The sequence below is a fragment of the Lepidochelys olivacea genome, assembly GCF_965140295.1.
Source record: "Lepidochelys olivacea isolate rLepOli2 genome assembly, chromosome: 11".
NCBI lineage: Eukaryota > Metazoa > Chordata > Testudines > Cheloniidae > Lepidochelys > Lepidochelys olivacea.
Window position 1 is genome coordinate 74447152 of NC_140421.1, and position 21460 is coordinate 74468611.

Below are 21460 nucleotides of genomic sequence, written 5' to 3' on the forward strand. Positions count from 1 at the left end.
GCTGATGGGGCGCTGCCGGTCCACCCTGGCAACCCACTAGCTAACCCACCCAACCCCCACTAGCTAACTTCAACGGGCGGCTCTTCCTGCAAGCAGTGGACAAAGCAGGCGGCTGCCAAACGACATTGTAAGGGAGCATTGCGCAACTTTAAACAAGCATGTTCCCTAATTGATCAGCAACGTAACAACGAAACAGCGTTAACCGGGACGACTTTAAGTGAGGAGTTCCTGTATTAGCTAATCTATGATACCCTGATTTTTTTTCTCCATTTTAAGGTGTTTCATACTTAGACACTTTCTTCATTGTATACCTTTAAAATACAGTGATTTCTCTATTCCAAACACAAAACGTAATTCAGACAAATACCATACAAGAATAAATAATATGAATGAAATCCTCATTTTAATGTAATTTATATTGTCGTATTTTTCTTTGTCAGAAGTCAGATGCTTTAACCAACTGTAGAATATGGTTCAGCGTAGCAGCCGTGTTAGTCTGTATCCGCAAAAAGAAAAGGAGGACTTGTGGCACCTTCGAGACTTACAAATTTATTTGAGCATAAGCTTTCATGAGCTACAGCTCACTTCATACATTGCATGCATATGTAGATACTCCATATATATGCACAATATACATAGCCACATTTATATGAAACATTGCTTTACTTTTTTTTAAAGTGTAGACCCAAACATCTAATCAATTAATTTATTTAAAATGTAAATTGGCTGTAACTGTAAATTATCTACCTTAAAGAATAAAGACTATACCATGAGGCTCTGAGTGTTCTCATGTCTATTGTCTACTTTTAAACTAATATTAGATCCTTCCCTTTAAAGCAGAGCTCTTTTTTTTCTGAACTAACGTGGAAGAAAGTGCAATTGATATTTAAATAGCCCCCTCTTTAATTTTGTCCTTCTGGCAAACAACAGATTTATATTCATTCCACTTGCTGTCTTTATGTAAATGGCCTATAACGTGATTTTGCCCTTCACTAATGGATTTCAAATTGAATTTTAAAATCATCTTGATGAGCCTGACACTTTTTAAAAGTATCTCCTTTATCTTTTTTTAAAGCAAATTTAGGTAGACATTTTTTTCTGTCCATGGTATATTCATGAAAAACTCCTTCTCTAAAGTCTCATCAGAGAACAGTTTTGATGAGAACTTTTAAGCATTTGATCATGAAGTCGTCAACTTCCAATTTGTGTGCTGTTCTCAATTAAAACATTCTATGTTGCCATTCTACACACTCTAGAGGGAAATAAATCTGTAGCCAGACTTTGTTAAACAAAATCAGTTTGTAAATCCGACTTCAAGTCTGCTGAAGAAGTTTTACATTGTCAACCCTTGGGCACAAAGAATCAAGTGTATCAGTATTTAGTGGTGAGAGCATAGAACTTGCCAGTAAAAGGAATTAGACAGCAGAATTGCTGGAGAGTGGAGGAGGAGAAAGTTTGGGTAAGTTTACAAATCCAGTAAATGTTAGGAGCCCTGAAGCACTCAAGGAAATATTTCAAACATACTCAAGAGAGCACAAAGTTTACAAAAAAAGATGTCTTCCAGTGGGAATCTTTTCCCTTTCTCATGGCTTCCTTACCTATTGAAAAATATTTATATGAGACACATAGTGCTGGCAGTTCAGTTTCTTCTCTGATTCCTACTTAGGAGGATGTGGTGAGGGTTCTGTGCACATCTCCTGACTCTTCCATTTGATGAATATAGCGTCTTGGAACATTCCCATGCCTGAAACTTTCATTTAAGGGGATAGTTAAAATGTGTATCATATGATGTAAAGGGGTTCAAATTTTACAAATTTCCTGTGGCCACAAACCTCTTGGCAGTCCTGATGACCTTAAGGTAGTTATACATTTTAAGATAAACTTTTGAAGTATTGCGTGTGTGTTAGTCATACGACAATCCTTGAACTATGCTTGGGAAATTAAGATAATTATTCTTTTGTTATCCGCTATAGAGGCCCATTGATTTATTAATTTATAGAATATCCATTCCAAGGCTCTACCTTTGTGATAAGCTTAGTAGTCAGCAGTGGAGTGATTATAAATATATTATAGGTGAATATCTTACTTTGTATTAGATCTCATGAACTTTAGAACAAATCATACTGCAAACCATTATCTCCAGTCCATAGGTAAAACATTGTAACATGCTTTTTTATAAAAAGCACTATTAATCCTGATCATTAGTGTTTTAACAGAACTAGTGCAGAAGGTATCTGTTGGTATTTTTTCATTATACTGATAATGCTTCATTCCAATTATTATGTCATATAATTAATTTCCCTTACATTTCTGTGGAATACTTCACTGAAGATTAGCCAATATAGTTAGCAGAAAACGATGAATAAGATGATGTTAAATGGAACTCTGCATTCAGTGATGACTTTTCCTTTCTTTGTACAGCATCTGAACCCAACCTGAAGTTACGATCCAGATTAAAGCAGAAAGTTGCTGAAAGACGGAGCAGTCCCCTGTTACGCAGGAAAGATGGCCCAGTGGTTACTGCTCTGAAGAAGCGTCCCCTGGATGTCACAGGTATGTTAACATAAGAACATAAGAACAGCCATACTGGGTCAGACCAAAGGTCCATCCAGCCCAGTATCCTGTTTGTCAACAGTGGCCAATGCCAGGTGCCTGTGAACCTAACAGGTAATGATCAAGTGATCTCTTTCATGCCATCCATCTCCACCCTCTGACAAACAGAGGCTAGGGACACCATTCCTTACCCATCCTGGCTAATAGCCATTAATGGACTTAACATCCATGAATTTATCCAATTCTCTTTTAAACCCTGTTATAGTCCTAGCCTTCACAACCTCCTCAAGCAAGGAGTTGCGCAGGTTAACTGTGCGCTGATTGTAGAAGAACTTCCTTTTATTTGTTTTAAACATGCTACCCATTAATTTCATTTGGTGACCCCTAGTTCTTATATTTTGGGAACAAGTAAATAACTTTCACTTTCTCAACACTACTCATGATTTTCTATACCTCTATCATATCCCCCCTTAGTCTCCTCTTTTCCAAGATGAAACGTCCTAGCCTCTTTAATCTCACCTCATATGGGACCTGTTCCAAACCTCTAATCATTTTAGTTGCCCTTTTCTAATGCCAGTATATCTTTTTTTGAGATGAGGGGACCTCATCTGTACGCAGTATTCAGGATGTGGGCATACCATGGATTTATATAAGGGCAATAAGATATTCTCCATCTTATTCCCTATCCCTTTTTTAATGATTCCTAACATTCCGTTTGCTTTTTTGACTGCCACTGCACACTGCGTGGACGTCTTCAGAGAACTGTCCACGATGACTCCAAGATCTTTCTCCTGATTAGTTATAGATAAATTAGCCCCCATCATATTGTGAGTATAGTTGGGGTCATTTTTTCCAATGTGCATTACTTTACATTTGTCCACATTAAATTTCATTTGCCATTTTGTTGCCCAGTCACTTAGTTTTGTGAGATCTTTTTGAAGATCTTCACAGTCTGCTTTGGTCTTAACTATCTTGAGCAGTTCAGTATCTTCTGCAAACTTACTGTTTACCCCTTTCTCCAGATCATTTATGAATAAGTTGAATAGGACTGGTCCAAGGACTGACCCTTGGGGAACACCACTACTTACCCCTCTCCATTCTGAAAATTTACCATTTATTTCTACCCATTGTTCCCTGTCTTTTAATCAGTTCTCAATCCATGAAAGGATCTTCCCTCTTATCCCATGACAACTTAATTTATATAAGAGCTTTTATATAAGAGCTTGTCAAAGGCTTTCTGGAAATCTAAGTACACTATGTCCACTGGATCCCCCTTGTCCACATATTTGTTGAGCCCCTCAAAGAACTCTAATAGATTAGTAAGACATGATCTCCCTTTACAGAAGCCATGTTGACTTTTGCGTAACAATTTATGTTCTTCTATGTGTCTGACAATTTTATTCTTTACTATGGTTTCAACTAATTTGCCCGGTACGGACGTTCGACTTACCGGTCTGTAATTGCCAGGATCACCTCTAGAGCCCTTCTTAAATATTGGCGTTACATTAGCTATCTTCCAGTTATTGGGTACAGTAGGTGATTTAAAGGACAGGTTACAAACCGTGGTTAATAGTCCCGCAGTTTCACATTTGAGTTCTTTCAGAACTCTTGGGTGAATGCCATCTGGTCCCAGTGACTTGTTACTGTTAAGTTTCTCAATTAATTCCAATTTTGGGTAATTGTTGGATAAGCAACTGAAAGCCATGCCTCTTGTCGCATTCTATAGAAGGCTCCCAGCTTTAAAACCTGTTTATATATCTGATTAATTCTTCAGTCAGGATTTCTGTACTCCCTTTGGCACCCTTAACCCTTTAGTCCTTGGACATTCATCAATGAAGGCATTGTTTCCAAGTCCACAGGCTCTGTTTCACAACTCTAGTTTTTAATCTTGTGTTAATCAGATATAGATATGGTGCCAGTGCAGTATTTCAAGATGGTAGAAATTACGGGTTGTTGGGAAATACAGCATGAAATGTCTCAAAGGCATTTCTACTAATGTCCATGGATCCAGGTGCTAAGCATAATTCATAACTGTACCACTCCAATGATAAATGCTTTTGACGCCATATTATTTTGGGCCTTATGCAGACCTCCATTGTTCTTCATCAAACAATTAATTTAAATTAGGACCGTCAAGCAATTAAAAAAATTAATTGTGATCGTGAGATTAAACAACAATAGAATACCATTTATTTTTAATATTTTGGATGTTTATTACATTTTAAAATATATTAATTTAAATTACAACACAGAATACAAAGTGTACAGTGCTCGCTTTATATTTATTTTTTATTACAAATATTTGCACTGTAAAAACCAAAAAAATTCACCTCATACAAGTACTGTAGTGCAATTTCTTTATCATGAAAGTTTAACTTACAAATGTAGAATTATGTACAAAAAACTGCATTCAAAAATAAAACAATGTAAAACTTTAGAGTCTACAAGTCCACTCAGTCCTACTTCTTGGTCAGCCAATCACTCAGACGAACAAGGTTGGTTACAATTTGCAGGAGATAATGCTGCCTGCTTCCTGTTTACAATGTCACCTGAAAGTGAGAACAGGCATTCGCATGGCACTGTTGTAGCTGATGTTGTAAGATATTTACATGCCAGATGCGCTAAAGATTCATATGTCCCTTCATGCTTCAACCACCATTCCATAGGACATGGTTCCACACTGATGATGGGTTCTGCTTGATAATGATCCAAAGCAGTGTGGACTGATGCATGTTCATTTTCATCATCTGAGTCAGATGCCACCAGCAGAAGGTTGATTTTTCTTCTTTGGTGGTTTGGGTTCTGTAGTTTCCGCATCAGAGTGTTGCTCTTTTAAGACTTCTAAAAGCATGTTCCACACCTCGTCCCTCTCAGATTTTGGACAGCACTTCAGATTCTTAAAGCTTAGGTCAAGTGCTGTAGCTATTTTTTAGAAATCTCACATTGATACATTCTTTGTGTTTTGTCAAATCTGCTGTGAAAGTGTTCTTAAAACAATTATGTGCTCGGTCATCATCTGAGACTGCTATTATTACATGAAATATATGGCAGAAGGCAGGTAAAACAGAGCAGGAGACATACAATTCTTCCCCCAAGGAGTACAGTCACAAATGTAATTGACACATTTTTTTTTTTTAACGAGCATCATCAGCATGGAAGCATGTGCTCTGGAATGGTGACCGAAACATGAAGGGGCATACGAATGTTTAGCATATCTGGCATGTAATACCTTGCAACGCCAGCTACAAAAGTTCCATGTGAACGCCTGTTCTCACTTTCAGGTGACATAAATAAGAAGCAGGCAGCAGTATCTCCTGTCAAAGTAAACAAACATGTTTGTCTTAGCGATTGGCAGAATGAGAAATAGGACTGTGTGGACTTGTAGGCTCTAAAGTTTCACACTGTTTTATTTTTGAATGCAGTCATGTAACCAAAATAATCTGGATTTGTAAATTACACTTTCTTGATAAAGAGATCGCACTTCAGTCCTTTTATGAGGTGAATTGAAAAATACTATTTCTTTTGTTTATCATTTTTACAGTGCAAATATATGTAATAAAAAATAATATAAAGTGAGCACTGTAAACTTTGTATTCTGTGTTGTAATTGAAATAAATATTGAAAATGTAGAAAAATATCCAAAAATATTTAATAAATTTCAATGGTATTCTACTGTTATAAGTGTGATTAATCGCAATTATTTTTTTAATTGCGATTAATTTTTTTGAGTTAATCACTTGAGTTAACTGCGATTTTTGACAGTCCTACTTTAAATATAAAAACACGTTATGTGTTGTTTTACAATAGATGATGATATACTCAGAAGTTACTTATTTCACAACCTCTTGCAAAAAGTAATCAACATTTCTTTTTTGGAGAAATTTCATATTAGGAGGTAGACTAGGTAAGATTCTAGATTATCATAAAGTTTAATTTTTAGCACCATCTAGAGAGAGCTGTGTGTAAGTATATTTAGACAACCACTTTTTGCTTTTCTCAGACCTCCCTGGCACTTCAGAGCACAGTGTCACAATTCATGCAGCTTAAAATTCAGCTCTGCTCTGAAAAGTGGCTCAGTAGAAATGGCATCATGGGTTCCATGAGTGTATGTGTGGGTGTGTTATCTCCTTACCAAATGTTCTTGGTTTACAAGCAGGAGATGCTTTTTCTAACCAGCAGCCCTGCAAACTCCACAACAGAGCTGAGAAGCATGCTTATTTCTTTCCTTCTTATGCTACTGCCTGTTACAAAGGTTCTGCAGGCCAAATTAGGGCCTTTGTAACACTTGTGCAACTTCATTGTTTTCAGATGGTGCCCTCTGTGACACCTGTGCACACCCGTCTTTGCTGGGTGTCTACAGATGTAACTGACTGGAATTAAGTTTTGAAAAAAAACAAAAAAAGAGGCGGCTGATCAACAGCCAGGAATAGATTCCTGCTTACGCTCTTAGCTGCCTGGGTTCCTGCTGCACTAATAGGAATGAAAAGCATGAACGTTTTATTTTGGTCATTTCAGTCAGCGGGTCAGACTCTAGGTAAATACGGAGTTCATGTGTTGAGTTGAAAATGCCATTTTTACAGCCACTTTTCAGGGGAAAAGTGTACTTTTAATCCACAGAGAATATCCCTGGATGAAATTAAGGCTTGAATGTATCACAAAGATAAATTGAGTGCCACATGTTTTTCTTTTGTTTAGGTAATAAACGTGGAATCCAATAAATCATAGCTTATGACCTGTTACTTACAGAAATGCATGTGTTTTCTATCCAACCAAAATGTTCTTTCTACAAAGTCTAGGTTTTCATTAAGAGCCACATGTGCCCATTGTGGAGAAAGTTGAAGGGCAGTAGTGAAACTTCAGGTTAATTGGATTTTCTTCACTCAAAATGCTGGTGCTTAGTGCTCACTTAATTGGACAGAGGAAGACCAACACTGGCAGCAGGAGGCAAGGCACAAGAAAGAGTAATGAGGCTGTTTTTACACAGAATCACCTTTTATTTCCAAAATTATGTTCTAAAGGTATGAAGGCCGGCTTTACATTCATGAATAAAGCAGTATGTTATGGAGTGCTACAGAGATCTCACAACCTCAGAAAGTAATTTTATTTCAAAGCACAGTGATGTTGGGGGGAAAAAAAGGAGGATTTTCTGCCTCAGTGCTCTGATTGCTGAGTGTCTGCGCTCCTGTCAGCTGGGGTGATGGTCACATGTCTAATTAAGGAGGAACCACATCCTTGATCAGCATTTTAAAAAGAAGTCTTTGGTTAATTTCTTCTCCAACTCTCCAATAGTCACTTTGAAAGAGCCTTTCTCCACTTCCAGTGTCATCACTGAACTAAATGAGCATCTTGGTAATGTCATAGCTCTCATATCTTTGCAATAGAATAGAAAATACATTGCTATTTTGGGCAAGTCCATGGATGAAAAGAATTTCCTTTTGTTTGTAGGTTAACTTCATATAGGAAGGAATAGTGCTGAGTACTAATTTTTGCTTACAATGTCAAGAATAAGGCTTTGGGCAGCGGAAAAAGGTTCTCCTGTTTGTTCAGTAAGCATGCTCATACATGTATGTGTTTTTCTGTCCCATCTAGTGGCATGGAGACCACTTAAAGAGAGAGAGAGATAAGTGTGTTTGCTCTACAGCCTTATCTCCCAGCCGGTTGACTTTTAGCTCATGTGGTAGAGGCTCATGCACTAAGCTCCAGAGGTCCCTGGTTCAATCCCACCCACCGACGACCAGGGTCTGTCGTTGTTACATATAGATACTCAAATAAGTCATGTTGTTGGCTTCTCATTCTTCACAAGTGTATTGGGAAGCATGACTTGAGAAGTCATAGTATTGTTTGGAGGGTGTGGAGAAGATAGTTGCGGAAGCTCAGAGACGGTTCCATAGTTTCATGGCTGGTACATGTGGTAGCAAATGGATGTCGATCCACTAGAGCCTATAGAGTCACATAGGTAAAATGCATAGTGCTTGGAATAATCAGATTAGTAGCAGATTTATAGAAAGAAAATACCTTTGAGTATGTGACGTCTATTGATTACTAGGTAGGCAGTCAGTTTTAGATTGTTACTTAATCCTTAAATTTCTCTTGATTATAGAGGACAGTAAAATCTACTTATTTACTCTACTCCTACCATAATATGTGCCGAATTACTCCACTAACCAGTTTAAGGGGGTTTCAGCAATTAAATAACTAAAACAAAGTTGTTTCATGTCCCCAAAGTCATACCAGTTGGCTCCATTTCCACGGAGACATCCCAGTGAAATGTCCCAGATTGCATCAGGCTGTTATGTCAAAACTACCTGAAAATTATACTGGGGTCAGCCAAATCCTATTTTCTCATAGTTGGAGTGGCTGTCAAAAGGTCGCAGTGATTGCTGCTTTCTAACTAGTCTTGGAAGGCTTAGATTGCTATTGGTAAATGTTGGTGAACATTGATTTCACTGTGCAACCACAAACTGACAAAAAAAAGTATTTCGAGTGATGACCGTCAAAATTTACAGATAGGCAAAATAAGAAAAATGCTGCTGGAGAACTTATTAGAGTTTGATTTTAAGGTTATTTAATTTATATAGTTTGACGTGTGATGCTGACAATTTGTGTTTTAACAGTTATAAAGCTTTAACTTTTTGAATCTCAATGGCTGCTCTCATTTAATTATAGTCTACTTCCTTTCCCCCCGCTCATACAATTTCCTTCAACAGTGAAAATTTACATGGATAAAAATGTTTAAAAATGAACATATATGTCATGTGTCAAAATTATCAAAAAATAACACAGCAGAATTCTGCCAAGCATACTTCTTAGATAATAAAAAGAGAAACACTGAAAACTGTGCTATATGCAAAATAAGAGGCTCCTATGGGCCTGCTCTGTGCTCCAGAAGAATTTTCTGGTAGCCGCGAAATCAACTAATCTGCAGTGCTGCACTGGAGCTGGGAAATGCAGCTTTATAGGCTGTTAAAAAAAAGTTTTGGGTTCAGGTCGGATGTCCCACTTGCCCTGGTTAGAAGAGGGGGTGTTAAGAACATAGCGGTAACATATGTGAAGTTGTGGGCATTTTGTTGGTCATATAATAAGGGTTTACAGCAATAGAATTATAAAGTGAAGTTTTATTTTAAGTACAAAATCCTCGTGGTTGTGTTGTGATGGGTTGTGTACATTCCACACTGGATGAGTGTAGGAAGGGGTCATAGAACATCAGGGTTGGAAGGGACCTCAGGAGGTCATCTAGTCCAACCCTCTGCTCAAAGCAGGACCAATCCCCAATTAAATCATCCCAGCCAGAGCTTTGTCAAGCCTGACCTTAAAAACCTCAAAGGAAGGAGATTCCACCACCTCCCTAGGTAACCCATTCCAGTGGTTCACCACCCTCCTAGTGAAAAGTTTTTCCTAATGTCCCACACCCTAAACCTCCCCCACTGCAACTTGAGACCATTACTCCTCATTCTATCATCTGCTACCACTGAGAACAGTCTAGATCCATCCTTTTTGGAACCCCCTTTCAGGTAGTTGAAAGCAGCTATCAAATCCCCCCTCATTCTTCTCTTCCGCAGACTAAACAATCCCAGTTCCCTCAGCCTCTCCTCATAAGTCATGTGTTCCAGTCCCCTAATCATTTTTGTTGCCCTCCGCTGGACACTTTCCAGTTTTTCCACATCCTTCTTGTAGTGTGGGGCCCAAAACTGGACACAGTACTCCAATGTCTCACCAATGATGAGGCCTCACCAATGTCAATAGAAGGGAACGATCATGTCCCTCGATCTGCTGGCAATGCCCCTACTTATACACCCCAAAATGCCATTGGCCGCCTTGGCAACAAGGGCACACTGTTGACTCATATCCAGCTTCTCGTCCACTGTAACCACTTGGTCCTTTTCTGCAGAACTGCTGCCGAGCCATTTGGTCCCTAGTCTGTAGCAGTACATGGGATTCTTCTGTCCTAAGTGCAGGACTCTGCACTTGTCTTTGTTGAACCTCATCAGATTTCTTTTGGCCCAATCCGCTAATTTGTCTAGGTCCCTCTTTATCCTAGCCCTACCCTCCAGCGTATCTACAACTCCTCCCAGTTTAGTGTCATCTGCAAACTTGCTGAGGGTGCAGTCCACGCCATCCTCCAGATCATTAATGAAGATATTGTACAAAACCGACCCCAGGATTGACCCTTGGGGCACTCTGCTTGCTACCGACTACCAACTAGACATGGAACCATTGATCACTACCCGTTGAGCCCGACAATCTAGCCATCTTTCTATCCACCTTATAGTCCATTTATCCAGCCCATACTTCTTTAACTTGCTGGCAAGAATACTGTGGGAGACCGTATCAAAAACTTTGCAAAAGTCAAGAAATAACACGGCCACTGCTTTCCCCTCATCCACAGAGCCAGTTATCTCATCATAGAAGGCAATTAGATTAGTCAGGCATGACTTGCCCTTGGTGAATCCTTGCTGACTGTTCCTGATCACTTTCCCCTCCTCTAAGTGCTTCAGAATTGATTCCTTGAGGACTTGCTCCATGATTTTTCCGGGGACTGAGGTGAGGCTGACTGGCCTGTAGTTCCCCGGATCCTCCTCCTTCCCTTTTTTAAAGATGGGCACTACATTAGCCTTTTTTCAGTCGTCCGGGACTTCCCCCGATCGCCATGAGTTTTCAAAGATAAAAACTGTCCTAGAGACAGGGACTTATCTGTCCTATCCTGCCATCCCTGTCAGAAGTAACAAGCTGTACGTAATTAGGAAGGAATAATAATATAAAGTGGGTGTGGAAGGCCTCAAAGACAGTTTCCCTGAACAAGAGAACACCCATCTCTAGAGGCTTAGAGCTCTAGATGTGTAGGCCTGGGACAAGCGCTGCAAGTGAGACAGCGGGAAGGGAAAGCTCAATCAGTAATTAGTGAGTGGCCAGAACAGACTAGGATTCCCGAGGGACAAACTCTGTGTGGGTTTTTGTTACCTCTGAGAGACTTTGACCACTGTCTACATGGAGGACTTTTAGTGTAATATCTGGGAACTTTGCACGTTTTCATGAAGATAAGAGTTGTCCAGCTAGTGCTGCAGGACAATAAGTGTAAAGAGACCGATGTTTGGAGACACTCAAAACAACTCTTATGAGGTTGCCTTTTATTTTCTCAATTATCCTCCCATTTTTCTGTCCTGGGATGAATGCAGCACATGGAGGCGTCTACCAGTAATCCAGGGGCAAAAAAAATGTATACTTGAAAGTCAGACTTCACCCTCTGTGTTCATTATTTCCTCACTTGGAATCCTGGAGACCTGCTCACACTCTTCTGATTCCAGCCCTTTCCTAGCGCTTCCCTGTTGGGAATGGAAAGAAACTAGTACTTGGATGGGAGACTTCTAAGGAAAACCCAGGTGCTGTGGGAAGTGGTATTAATTATCTAATTAGTACTGTTCCCTTTAACTCAGTACTGGACCAGAGCTCCAGATTGGTGTTAAGGTCCTGTGTGCTGCTGAAGCTACAATTCTGTAGTTGACAGCACCTCAGGAAAGTAACTGTTTCTCATAGAATGCTGAGCACACTGTCAGCTCTTAACAAATAACCACTAAGGGCATGACCACTTATATTCATTGGGGCACTTTTTGTATAAGTGAACGTTGGTGCTGGTGTGAAAAAGCTGTCAAGGGTCAGTAATGAAAGTATCTTTCCATTTAAAACATGAATAAATTCAAATATACAAGAAAAGTGCATGGGAAAATGTCAAAGCTCAGAAAGTTAGTTACTTGTGCAAGACTGAGAGCATGATTAAGATAAAATGCTAAAGTGGATTGGAGGAGGCACTTCATAAAACTATAGTAGAACAGTTTAACATAGACTGACTTGGCTTGTTCATGCTTTCTAAATTGTTTATTGTGTGCTTAATCATATTTAAAGTTCTTGACACACTATGCAAAAAAAGGTTGCAGAGAAAAGATATAAGTATTTGGACACTCTGTTTGAAAGTACATCTTTGTTGGTATGTTCTCAATATAGAAATGTTTTATTACATCTTCAGGGTTTTTGTTTTCCCTGATAGATCTTTCCAAATAGCATTGCAGAGATAGTTTGTACTGTTTCTAAGCGTTGTTTTTGAATGTGTTTTAGACTCTGCATGCAACAGTGCTCCTGGATCTGGTCCCAGTTCTCCAAACAACAGCTCTAATAATATAAGTGCTGAGAATGGAATTACAGGATCAGTCACAAGTATTCAAGCAGAGGTACAGAACTGCTCTTTACCTTGGGTTTAACACTTGTGCTTCCAATGAACTTGTGGGAGCTATAAAATATACAGGGAAAGCTGAACCTTGAGTTGGATGGCTACTCTCCTAACCAGTGAAGATTTGAATGTGTTGGAAACGTAACATGCTTAGTCTGCATTTGCTCATAAATATCTGTGCTTGGGGTAACTGGCAGTAGCCATAATATGGATTGATAGATTTAAAAAAGGAAAGGAACATTGGGGGGAAATCTTGAAGAGGGTTCCTTTCTCAAATACAGGTTGCCAACTCTCTTGAGTATTTTAAAATGCTGGATATTTATTTTCATGCTTTACAATGTTGAATAACTTCATTTTATACAGGGGATTAATACAAGCACTGTTCAATTACAGGGATGGAGGAATATAATATTACCTGGTTTAAGTTCCTTCTCCCCCGCTCAGTACTCAAAGGCTTCCTGTAGTGTGTTGACGTTTGCCACCAAATTTTAGCATCCTCCCACCTTTATGCAGTTTAAATCTTAGCTTTTGTTAACCTTTGTTTTTAAATTGCATCTTTCCAAAACTGATTATTATTAATAAATAATCCCTTAAACTGCAGGGTGTCTGCACCATCCTCCTAAACATCTGGTGTTGGCCACTGTCAGGGACAGGATGCTAGACTAGAGTTGGGTCTGATCTAGTCTGGCAATTCCTACGTCCCTGTTATTGAATCTGAAAATATGTGACCCTCTCTGTCATTTTGTAACCTTCACGTTTGGAAAGGTGGTGTGTAATTATCCAGACCCTGCTGCTGTATTTCGCATTGCAGGCTTCACATTTGCTGTTTCCCTTAAATATTATTCATGCATTTACATTTATAAACTTTCCTGACAAAGCAGAATTTTGGTTTAATCACACTGTCCTCCAACTTGTAATTTTGGAGAGTGGAAAGGTGTTTTTTGAAGCATAAATCCAAGCTATTTGAGCTTTCTAAGTTTGTACAGACTTTGGCTCAATTAGCATTTCTAATACTGCATAACACACAGTTTTAAAAACCTTCAATCAAAATATATCATGGACCTCATAACACAGTCACTCATGTAGTACAGCATTGGTCACTTCGCCTGACACAATACACCACGGCTGTTCTAAAGAGGTTGGCTGAGATTCTGGTTTGGGCTTTATAAAAGGAACAATAGTTCTATTTCATGTGTTTCGTAGAACTCTGGCAGCATGGGGAAGGGTAATTATAGCATCCACAGTAACAACAGCTTTACTTAAGGCTACATACTGTATGCGTTTCCATGACAAAACCCTCATTTCAGTTGCTCCTGACTTTGTTCAGTGAGACTGCTCTAGTATAGCTGCCGGAGGATTTGGTATCCTCCCAAATGGAACTGAGCTACCAATTCTGTTGATATGTGAACCAGAAGAGAATCCAGCTGCCCTTCTCTCTGAAGTTTCACTTCTGATAGCAAAAGTCAGACTCACCAGTATCAGTGGTTGAATCACTGCTGGATTCTGGGCTCATGTGTCTTTGTAGCCCTTTGGCTAGTAGAGGCATACACTTCACTTGTTCACTCTACACTGCTCCCAGGAGTGAAAGTAATAACAATGACTTGTTACTACAGCCAGTCCTTCTTCCCCTCAGCGTCCTGCTCTTATTGCATCTTTAGCAGAAGGAGCGTAGGCAGTTGGGGACTGCTGAGAGACTCATAACCTCAGCTACAAATATTCAGTCTTGCACAGGAAAGCTTGCACTGTTCCAAAGGGCACAGCTTCCCCAAAATCAGTGTTCTGGGAGGGCTCATCCCACGAGTGTGGATATGCAGAGGCAACACTCTCTCCAAATAACTTTGCTTTTTGCAAATGAATGTATTACTTCACCAAGGCTATAATTCCAGTCGTTAGTAAGGTCTGCAGAAAAAATCTTTTAGATACACATGCTGTTGCAAGCATTTGGTGTCCAGTTTCAGTGACTACCTATTCCGTCTTGTAAAGCAGTGAAGTCATAATTTTAAGATTGAGGCATGAGTGATGCCAGACATGTAAAGTCTGTCTATTGCCAAAACAGTTCTCCAGACATGTGAAGATACCTGTCTCTTTCCCCCACCCGTTTCACAGTTTTACTACAGTGTCTCATTCATAAAAACATAAGAGCTGCCGTACTGGGTCAGACCGCGGTCCTTCTTGCCCAGTATCCTGTCTCTGACAGTGGCCTGTACCAGAGCTTCAGGAGGAGTGTAAAGAACAAGGTAATTATGAAGTGATCCACCCTGTCTTACACTCCTGCCTTCTGTCAATCACAAGTTTAGGGTCGCGCTGAGCATAGGGTTGCATCCCTGACCATTTTGGCTAATAGCCATTGATGGACCTATCCTCTATGAATGTATCTAGTTCTTTTTTGAACCCCATTATGTTTTTGTCCTTCACAACATCCCATGGCAATGCGTTTCACAGGTTAATTTTGTGTTGTGTGAAAAAGTACTTTGTCTTGTTTGTATTAAACCTTCTGACTATTTAATTTCATCAAATGATCCCTGGTTTTTGTATTGTGTAAAAGGTAAATAACACTTTTCTATTAATTTTTTCTACACCTTAGTCCTAGTTCATGTGAGAAGAATTCCATTGTGATCTATGAATTAATTTAAACTGAAACGCTTTAATGTAGCCTCCCAAAGCAACCTATGTGAAAAGTAAAAAATGTTCTTCTGCTGTTTCTCTGAAAATTGCACCCAGAATTTTCTCACCTGTTTTATGATTTTATGGAAGAGAGCAAGAATATAGTCTGCAAGCTATGGTGCTGTAGTGATTTTAGAAGTAGGTGTGATATGAACAATTAGTCCACTAGATCTTTGAGACCACAGTCCACAGGAAACCTCACAACCCACTAATGGATGACACATCATTTTTGATAACCTATTGCACTAACTCTCTTGCTGTCTACAGATCTTAAAATTTATTCTGTTAATTAAATCTTCCCTATCCTCAACATTCTCATCTGCCGAAAACTGGTCATGCCCTTCGTTACCAATTCTTTTCTGTAAGCACTGGATATTTCATGATGGTAACTGAGCCATTCCTCTAAACTTTTCTGCATGCATTTGTCAGGGGCTATCCAAATGCAGTTAATTAAGACAGCATTTTAAATGCAGATATTTCCTTTCAAATGAAGCTTGTATACATCAGGAAATAACATTACCCAATTACTGCTTGCTTCCATGTATCTTGTAAAAGGCCAATGTAATGCACACACCAGACTCCAATTTCTGTATTACCCCAAATAACAGACTGTCTCCTATAAATCAGACCCATTTCCACTTTGTATATTGTAAATAGTCAACAATTTCTGAGCAATTAATCTTCTAATATGATAGTTTCACATTTACCTGAGTGTTTGGTTTTAAATGAGAAATGTGTATATTTGCATATCAGTTGATCAGAGATTCATCTCTGGACCCATACCAAATGGGAAAACTGATCATTTTTATATTATTTAAATTAAAATACTTGCCTCAAGTGTAGAAAGCATACAGCTCCATTCTGTTCACAGTGGATAAATAGCATTTATTTTTTAAATATTGTGTTAAATTTAACAATGTTTTTTCCACCTGTGCAAGGCTATTTGACAGACACTGACCTTTTATTTCACATAAAGCTTTAAAAAGTGCTGCCTGAGTAGACAAAAGCTGTAGCTGCTGGGTGTGTGCTCTGCTCTGTATTTCTACCGCATTTATGTACAATTCATAGACAGATTCAGTATATTTAAGATGATGATAATGGAACTGAAATTTTGTGAGCGCAATTAGTTTCAAGCTGTTGTGTTTTTCATTCAGTTGTGCTTAATACAAATAAACCCCCCGAGACTATTTGAGGCACAACTAAATGGGGATTTGACTGTTTAAAGTGTAAATTGATGTAATTTTGTTACTTTTATGAGATCAGTACCCCGTAAAAGTCAGGAAAAGATGTCAGTACCTCACCCACAGTACATGCCTAATTTTCAGCATGTGGTGCAGTAACGTTGCATTTACGCTTTAAGCAAAATTTCTAAGAAGTGTTCAAAATCACCCTGGCAAATAAGTGAGTGGAAACACAAACAAGTTTTTTACGATTTTGCCTTGGTGTTCGTGTGTGTGCCAGTGGAAATATTTAACAACTACAGAGAAATTAGCAATGACAAGACCTTTGTGATAGATCTGATCTTCAACATGTTTTTAATAATTATGATTGACAAGATTGCAATTACACAGGAGGAGACTTTAGAAATGGAAAGAACCTCACTTGGCAAATTGAACTTAGCTTGAGCATATGTGAGAACTAGATACCTTTACTACTAAGGAAATGAATAACTGACTAATGTCAAATTAAACCATTTATTTGGAAATGCAGAGTCTTTGGCTGTAAAGATGGCAAATGCAATCTTGTAAAGATATCATTGCTACACTTGTCTATGATCCTCTCTCACAGGAATAGCTTTAATGTTACTGTTTTCAGCAATTCCAGTTTCATTCGTCAATACATCAGATTTTTCTTTTAGAGAATATTTCTATATAGAAGACTTGCTTTTCAATAGTAAATGTTAAACATGTACTCTTCCTTTTGTGGATTGCAACATCATTACCTTATCTTGCAAAGTTCAGTGCGAGTTCCTTCAATGGAGTTCAAAGATAACTAGCTTTCTTTTCATCATCCAAAATTGGCCTAATCCGGCACCCATTGAAGTCAATTGCAAGTTCCTATTGACTTCGGTGCTACAGAATCAGGCATAATATGAGGCAACAACCTCTAAAACTCCAGAAGATTAAAATCCCTTCATGGCCATGCTGACATGTATCAATCTATAGAATGATGAAATACTTTATTGTACCCATCATATACCTGTTTTTCTAAGCATCAGAGTTAAAAACTGTCACTGCATGAGAAATGTTATAGAAAATGTCTTTTTTTATATATTTGTTTAAACTCCTAGGATTGTAAACAATATCCACTCCATAATTCATTGCCATCAACATAACTATTTTCTAATCAGGGCTTCAGACACTTTTCAATAACTACAGTTAATATTTGCAATAAATATTTTAGTCTGTATTTGTAAGCAATCACTGCTGTGAAATTAAAAATGACTGTTACAGTTCCGTGGTGCCGCATTAGCTGGCTATAACGTAATCCTCCCAGTTAATTGCACATTCCTTCCCTGAAAATCAAAAAATATCCACCTAAGACGAACATCCTGGCTCTTTAATGGAGCTTTACCTTGTGTTTAAACCAACTTGATGCTGAATGATGCATTTCATACTGTCCTTGGCCTGGCTGACGAGAACATCCATCCTGTGTAACGTAAAATTTGTTTTTTTAAAAACACCTTTTTTAGCCATGTAGTTCAAGGAACAAAAGAGCCATGGAGGCTCCCTTGATAGACAAACCGATGTTTCCTGCACAAAGGGTTAAAGAAAACAGGATTCTGGAAGGGATGCACAGATGATCCCCACACCCTCTCCAGGGTCATGTAGAGCAGTTTGTGGGGGTGGGAAAGGTGTTCCAGCGTGTGGGAGGAAACCATTGCTGCATGGATCTTCCAGTTCTCAGCTCATGTTGGGGCTATGAATGGGTCAGAGGCTACTGTAGCCATTCAGTTGGATTAGCCCTATCAGAGCATCTCTGCTACCTTTGTGGGAGGATTACACATCCATAAGTGAATCCACCCCATGCCTATCCCATCTACTTGGGCTGGGTACTGGGCACAGATTAGCCCCTACATTCGGAATCTTTTGGTATCAGAAGTGAAGTTGTCTGCCTTCTATTTTTCTTTCTTGTTCCCTTTTCTGATGTGCTTTATACTTAAGGTGATTCACGAATTAGGCAGACTATAATGTGGCTCCTGTCTATCCTCTTTACATTATCTGATTGTTCCAGTTTTCTTAATTCAATTTCCAGACCAGCCTGGCTCACAGACTAGTGAATCGTGAAGGCTCAGTAACACAGCTTCCTCTGTACACATCTCCTTCCTTGCCCAACATAACGTTAGGCTTGCCTGCAACTGGACCTGCAAGTGTAAGTGATGTTTAATGTTGTCTTTGGGATTGTGGTTGCACTGACTCGTTCATAAGCTGAACACTTTACCGGTTGTATATTTGCAGGGGGGATCAGGACAGCAGGATGCCGAGAGACTTGCTATTCCAACCCTACAACAGCGGCTTTCCTTATTTCCTGGCACTCACCTCACTCCTTACTTGAGCACTACGACGTTGGAAAGGGATGGGGGAACTTCACATAACTCTCTTCTGCAACACATGGTCTTACTGGAACAACCAACTGCACAAACTCCCTTAGTCACAGGTGAGCATACCAAAGCTCGTGTGCAAAGGCTAAGATATGCAGCTCCTAACTGGGGGAGTGGTACAATCCATTTCAATTTATTGCAGTCTTCTTCATGAAAGGAATAAGGGAATACCAGTTATCTCTGAAATCATATATGTTTATGACATGGAGCATGTATTGTTGATGTCATGGGCACCTACAACATTGGAAAAGGTCTGTGATTGGCCAAATTACACATCTTTAAGAGATAGGAGGAGGCTAACGTTGTTTGTCATTTTGGCAGGATTAAGATAAACTAGTTTATAAATATAAATCTGTTAGTATTTTAATAGTAGAACCCTACCCAGTTTGATCAAAGTAACAGTGAGAAGGTATTTTCTTAGCAAAAATTACAATTTTTTTTACAATTTACTGTGTTTAGTACTTACAATTACTGCATAGCTGCTATCCTTTTTACAAAACCAAAAGCGTGTTTTCATTTTAAAATGTAATATTAAAAGCAGTCTGTCTAATAATAATAAGTCTTTCAATTGTAACTAAATCTGTTAAATTTCAAAAGATAATAAATTAGTGGTGTTTCATATTCATTATTAAGATTTCAAAAACTGTCAATAATCCCTTTGAATCTGAGCCCTGTGTTGTACTCTCAAACTTATCCAGATTGAAATGTCACTAGAGGAGGTTTTGGAATTAATTGAGAAACTTAACAGTAACAAGTCACTGGGACCAGATGGTATTCACCCAAGAGTTCTGAAAGAATTCAAATGTGAGATTGCGGAACTATTAACTATGGTTTGTAACCTGTCCTTTAAATCACCTACTGTACCCAATAACTGGAAGATAGCTAATGTAACGCCAATATTTAAAAAGGGCTCTAGAGGTGATCCTGGCAATTACAGACCGGTAAGTCGAACGTCAGTACCTGGCAAATTAGTTGAAACCATAGTAAAGAATAAAATTGTCAGACACATAGAAGAACATAAATTGTTACGCAAAAGTCAACATGGCTTCTGTAAAGGGAGATCATGTCTTACTAATCTATTAGAGCTCTTTGAGGGGCTCAACGAACGTGGACAAGGGGGATCCAGTGGACATAGTGTACTTAGATTTCCAGAAAGCCTTTGACAAGCTCTTATATAAAAGCTCTTATATAAATTAAGTTGTCATGGGATAAGAGGGAAGATCCTTTCATGGATTGAGAATTGATTAAAAGACAGGGAACAATGGGTAGAAATAAATGGTAAATTTTCAGAATGGAGAGGGGTAAGTAGTGGTGTTCCCCAAGGGTCAGTCCTTGGACCAGTCCTATTCAACTTATTCATAAATGATCTGGAGAAAGGGGTAAACAGTGAGGTGGCAAAGTTTGCAGAAGATACTGAACTGCTCAAGATAGTTAAGACCAAAGCAGACTGTGAAGATCTTCAAAAAGATATCACAAAACTAAGTGATTGGGCAACAAAATGGCAAATGAAATTTAATGTGGATAAATGTAAAGTAATACACATTGGAAAAAATAACGCCAACTATACTCACAATATGATGGGGGCTAATTTATCTACAACTAATCAGGAGAAAGATCTTGGAGTCATCGTGGACAGTTCTCTGAAGACGTCCACGCAGTGTGCAGTGGCAGTCAAAAAAGCAAACCAAATGTTAGGAATCATTAAAAAAGGGATAGAGAATAAGATGGAGAATATCTTATTGCCCTTATATAAATCCATGGTACGCCCACATCCTGAATACTACGTACAGATGTGGTCCCCTCATCTCAAAAAGGATATACTGACATTGGAAAAGGTTCAGAAAAGGGCAACTAAAATGATTAGAGGTTTGGAACAGGTCCCATATGAGGAGAGATTAAAGAGGCTAGGACTTTTCAGCTTGGAAAAGAGGAGACTAAGGGGGGATATGATAGAGGTATAGAAAATCATGAGTGGTGTGGAGAAAGTGAATAAGGAAACATTATTTACTTGTTCCCATAATATAAGAACTAGGGGCCACCAAATGAAATTAATGGGTAGCAGGTTTAAAACAAATAAAAGGAAGTTGTTCCTCACACAGCGCACTGTCAACCTGTGGAACTCCTTGCCTGAGGAGGTTGTGAAGGCTAGAAATATAACAGGGCTTAAGAGAGAAATGGATAAATTCATGGAGGTTAAGTCCATTAATGGCTATTAGCCAGGATGGGTTAGGAATGGTGTCCCTAGCCTCTGTTTGTCAGAGGGTGGAGATGAGTGGCAGGAGAGAGATCACTTGATCATTACCTGTTAGGTTCACTCCCTCTGGGACATCTGGCATTGGCCACTGCTGACAAACAGGATACTGTGCTGGATGGACCTTTGGTCTGACCCAGTATAGCCATTCTTATGTTCTTATGTGAGTGGT

At 38.9% G+C, this 21460-nt stretch overlaps 1 protein-coding gene across 5 annotated transcripts in view; it reads left to right on the plus strand.

Moving 5' to 3' along the window:
- Positions 1–21460, plus strand: part of HDAC4 (histone deacetylase 4) — a 467144-nt gene that overhangs the window by 347330 nt on the left and 98354 nt on the right. For 4 of the 5 annotated variants that reach the window (XM_084643125.1, XM_084643127.1, XM_084643128.1 and 1 more), the window contains 4 exons: positions 2422–2553; positions 12661–12773; positions 18692–18808; positions 18895–19093. In XM_084643125.1, coding sequence (XP_084499251.1) covers positions 2422–2553; positions 12661–12773; positions 18692–18808; positions 18895–19093 — 561 coding nt within the window. The remainder of the gene's footprint in view (positions 1–2421; positions 2554–12660; positions 12774–18691; positions 18809–18894; positions 19094–21460) is intronic. The other variant, XM_084643129.1, reaches the window with a different exon arrangement.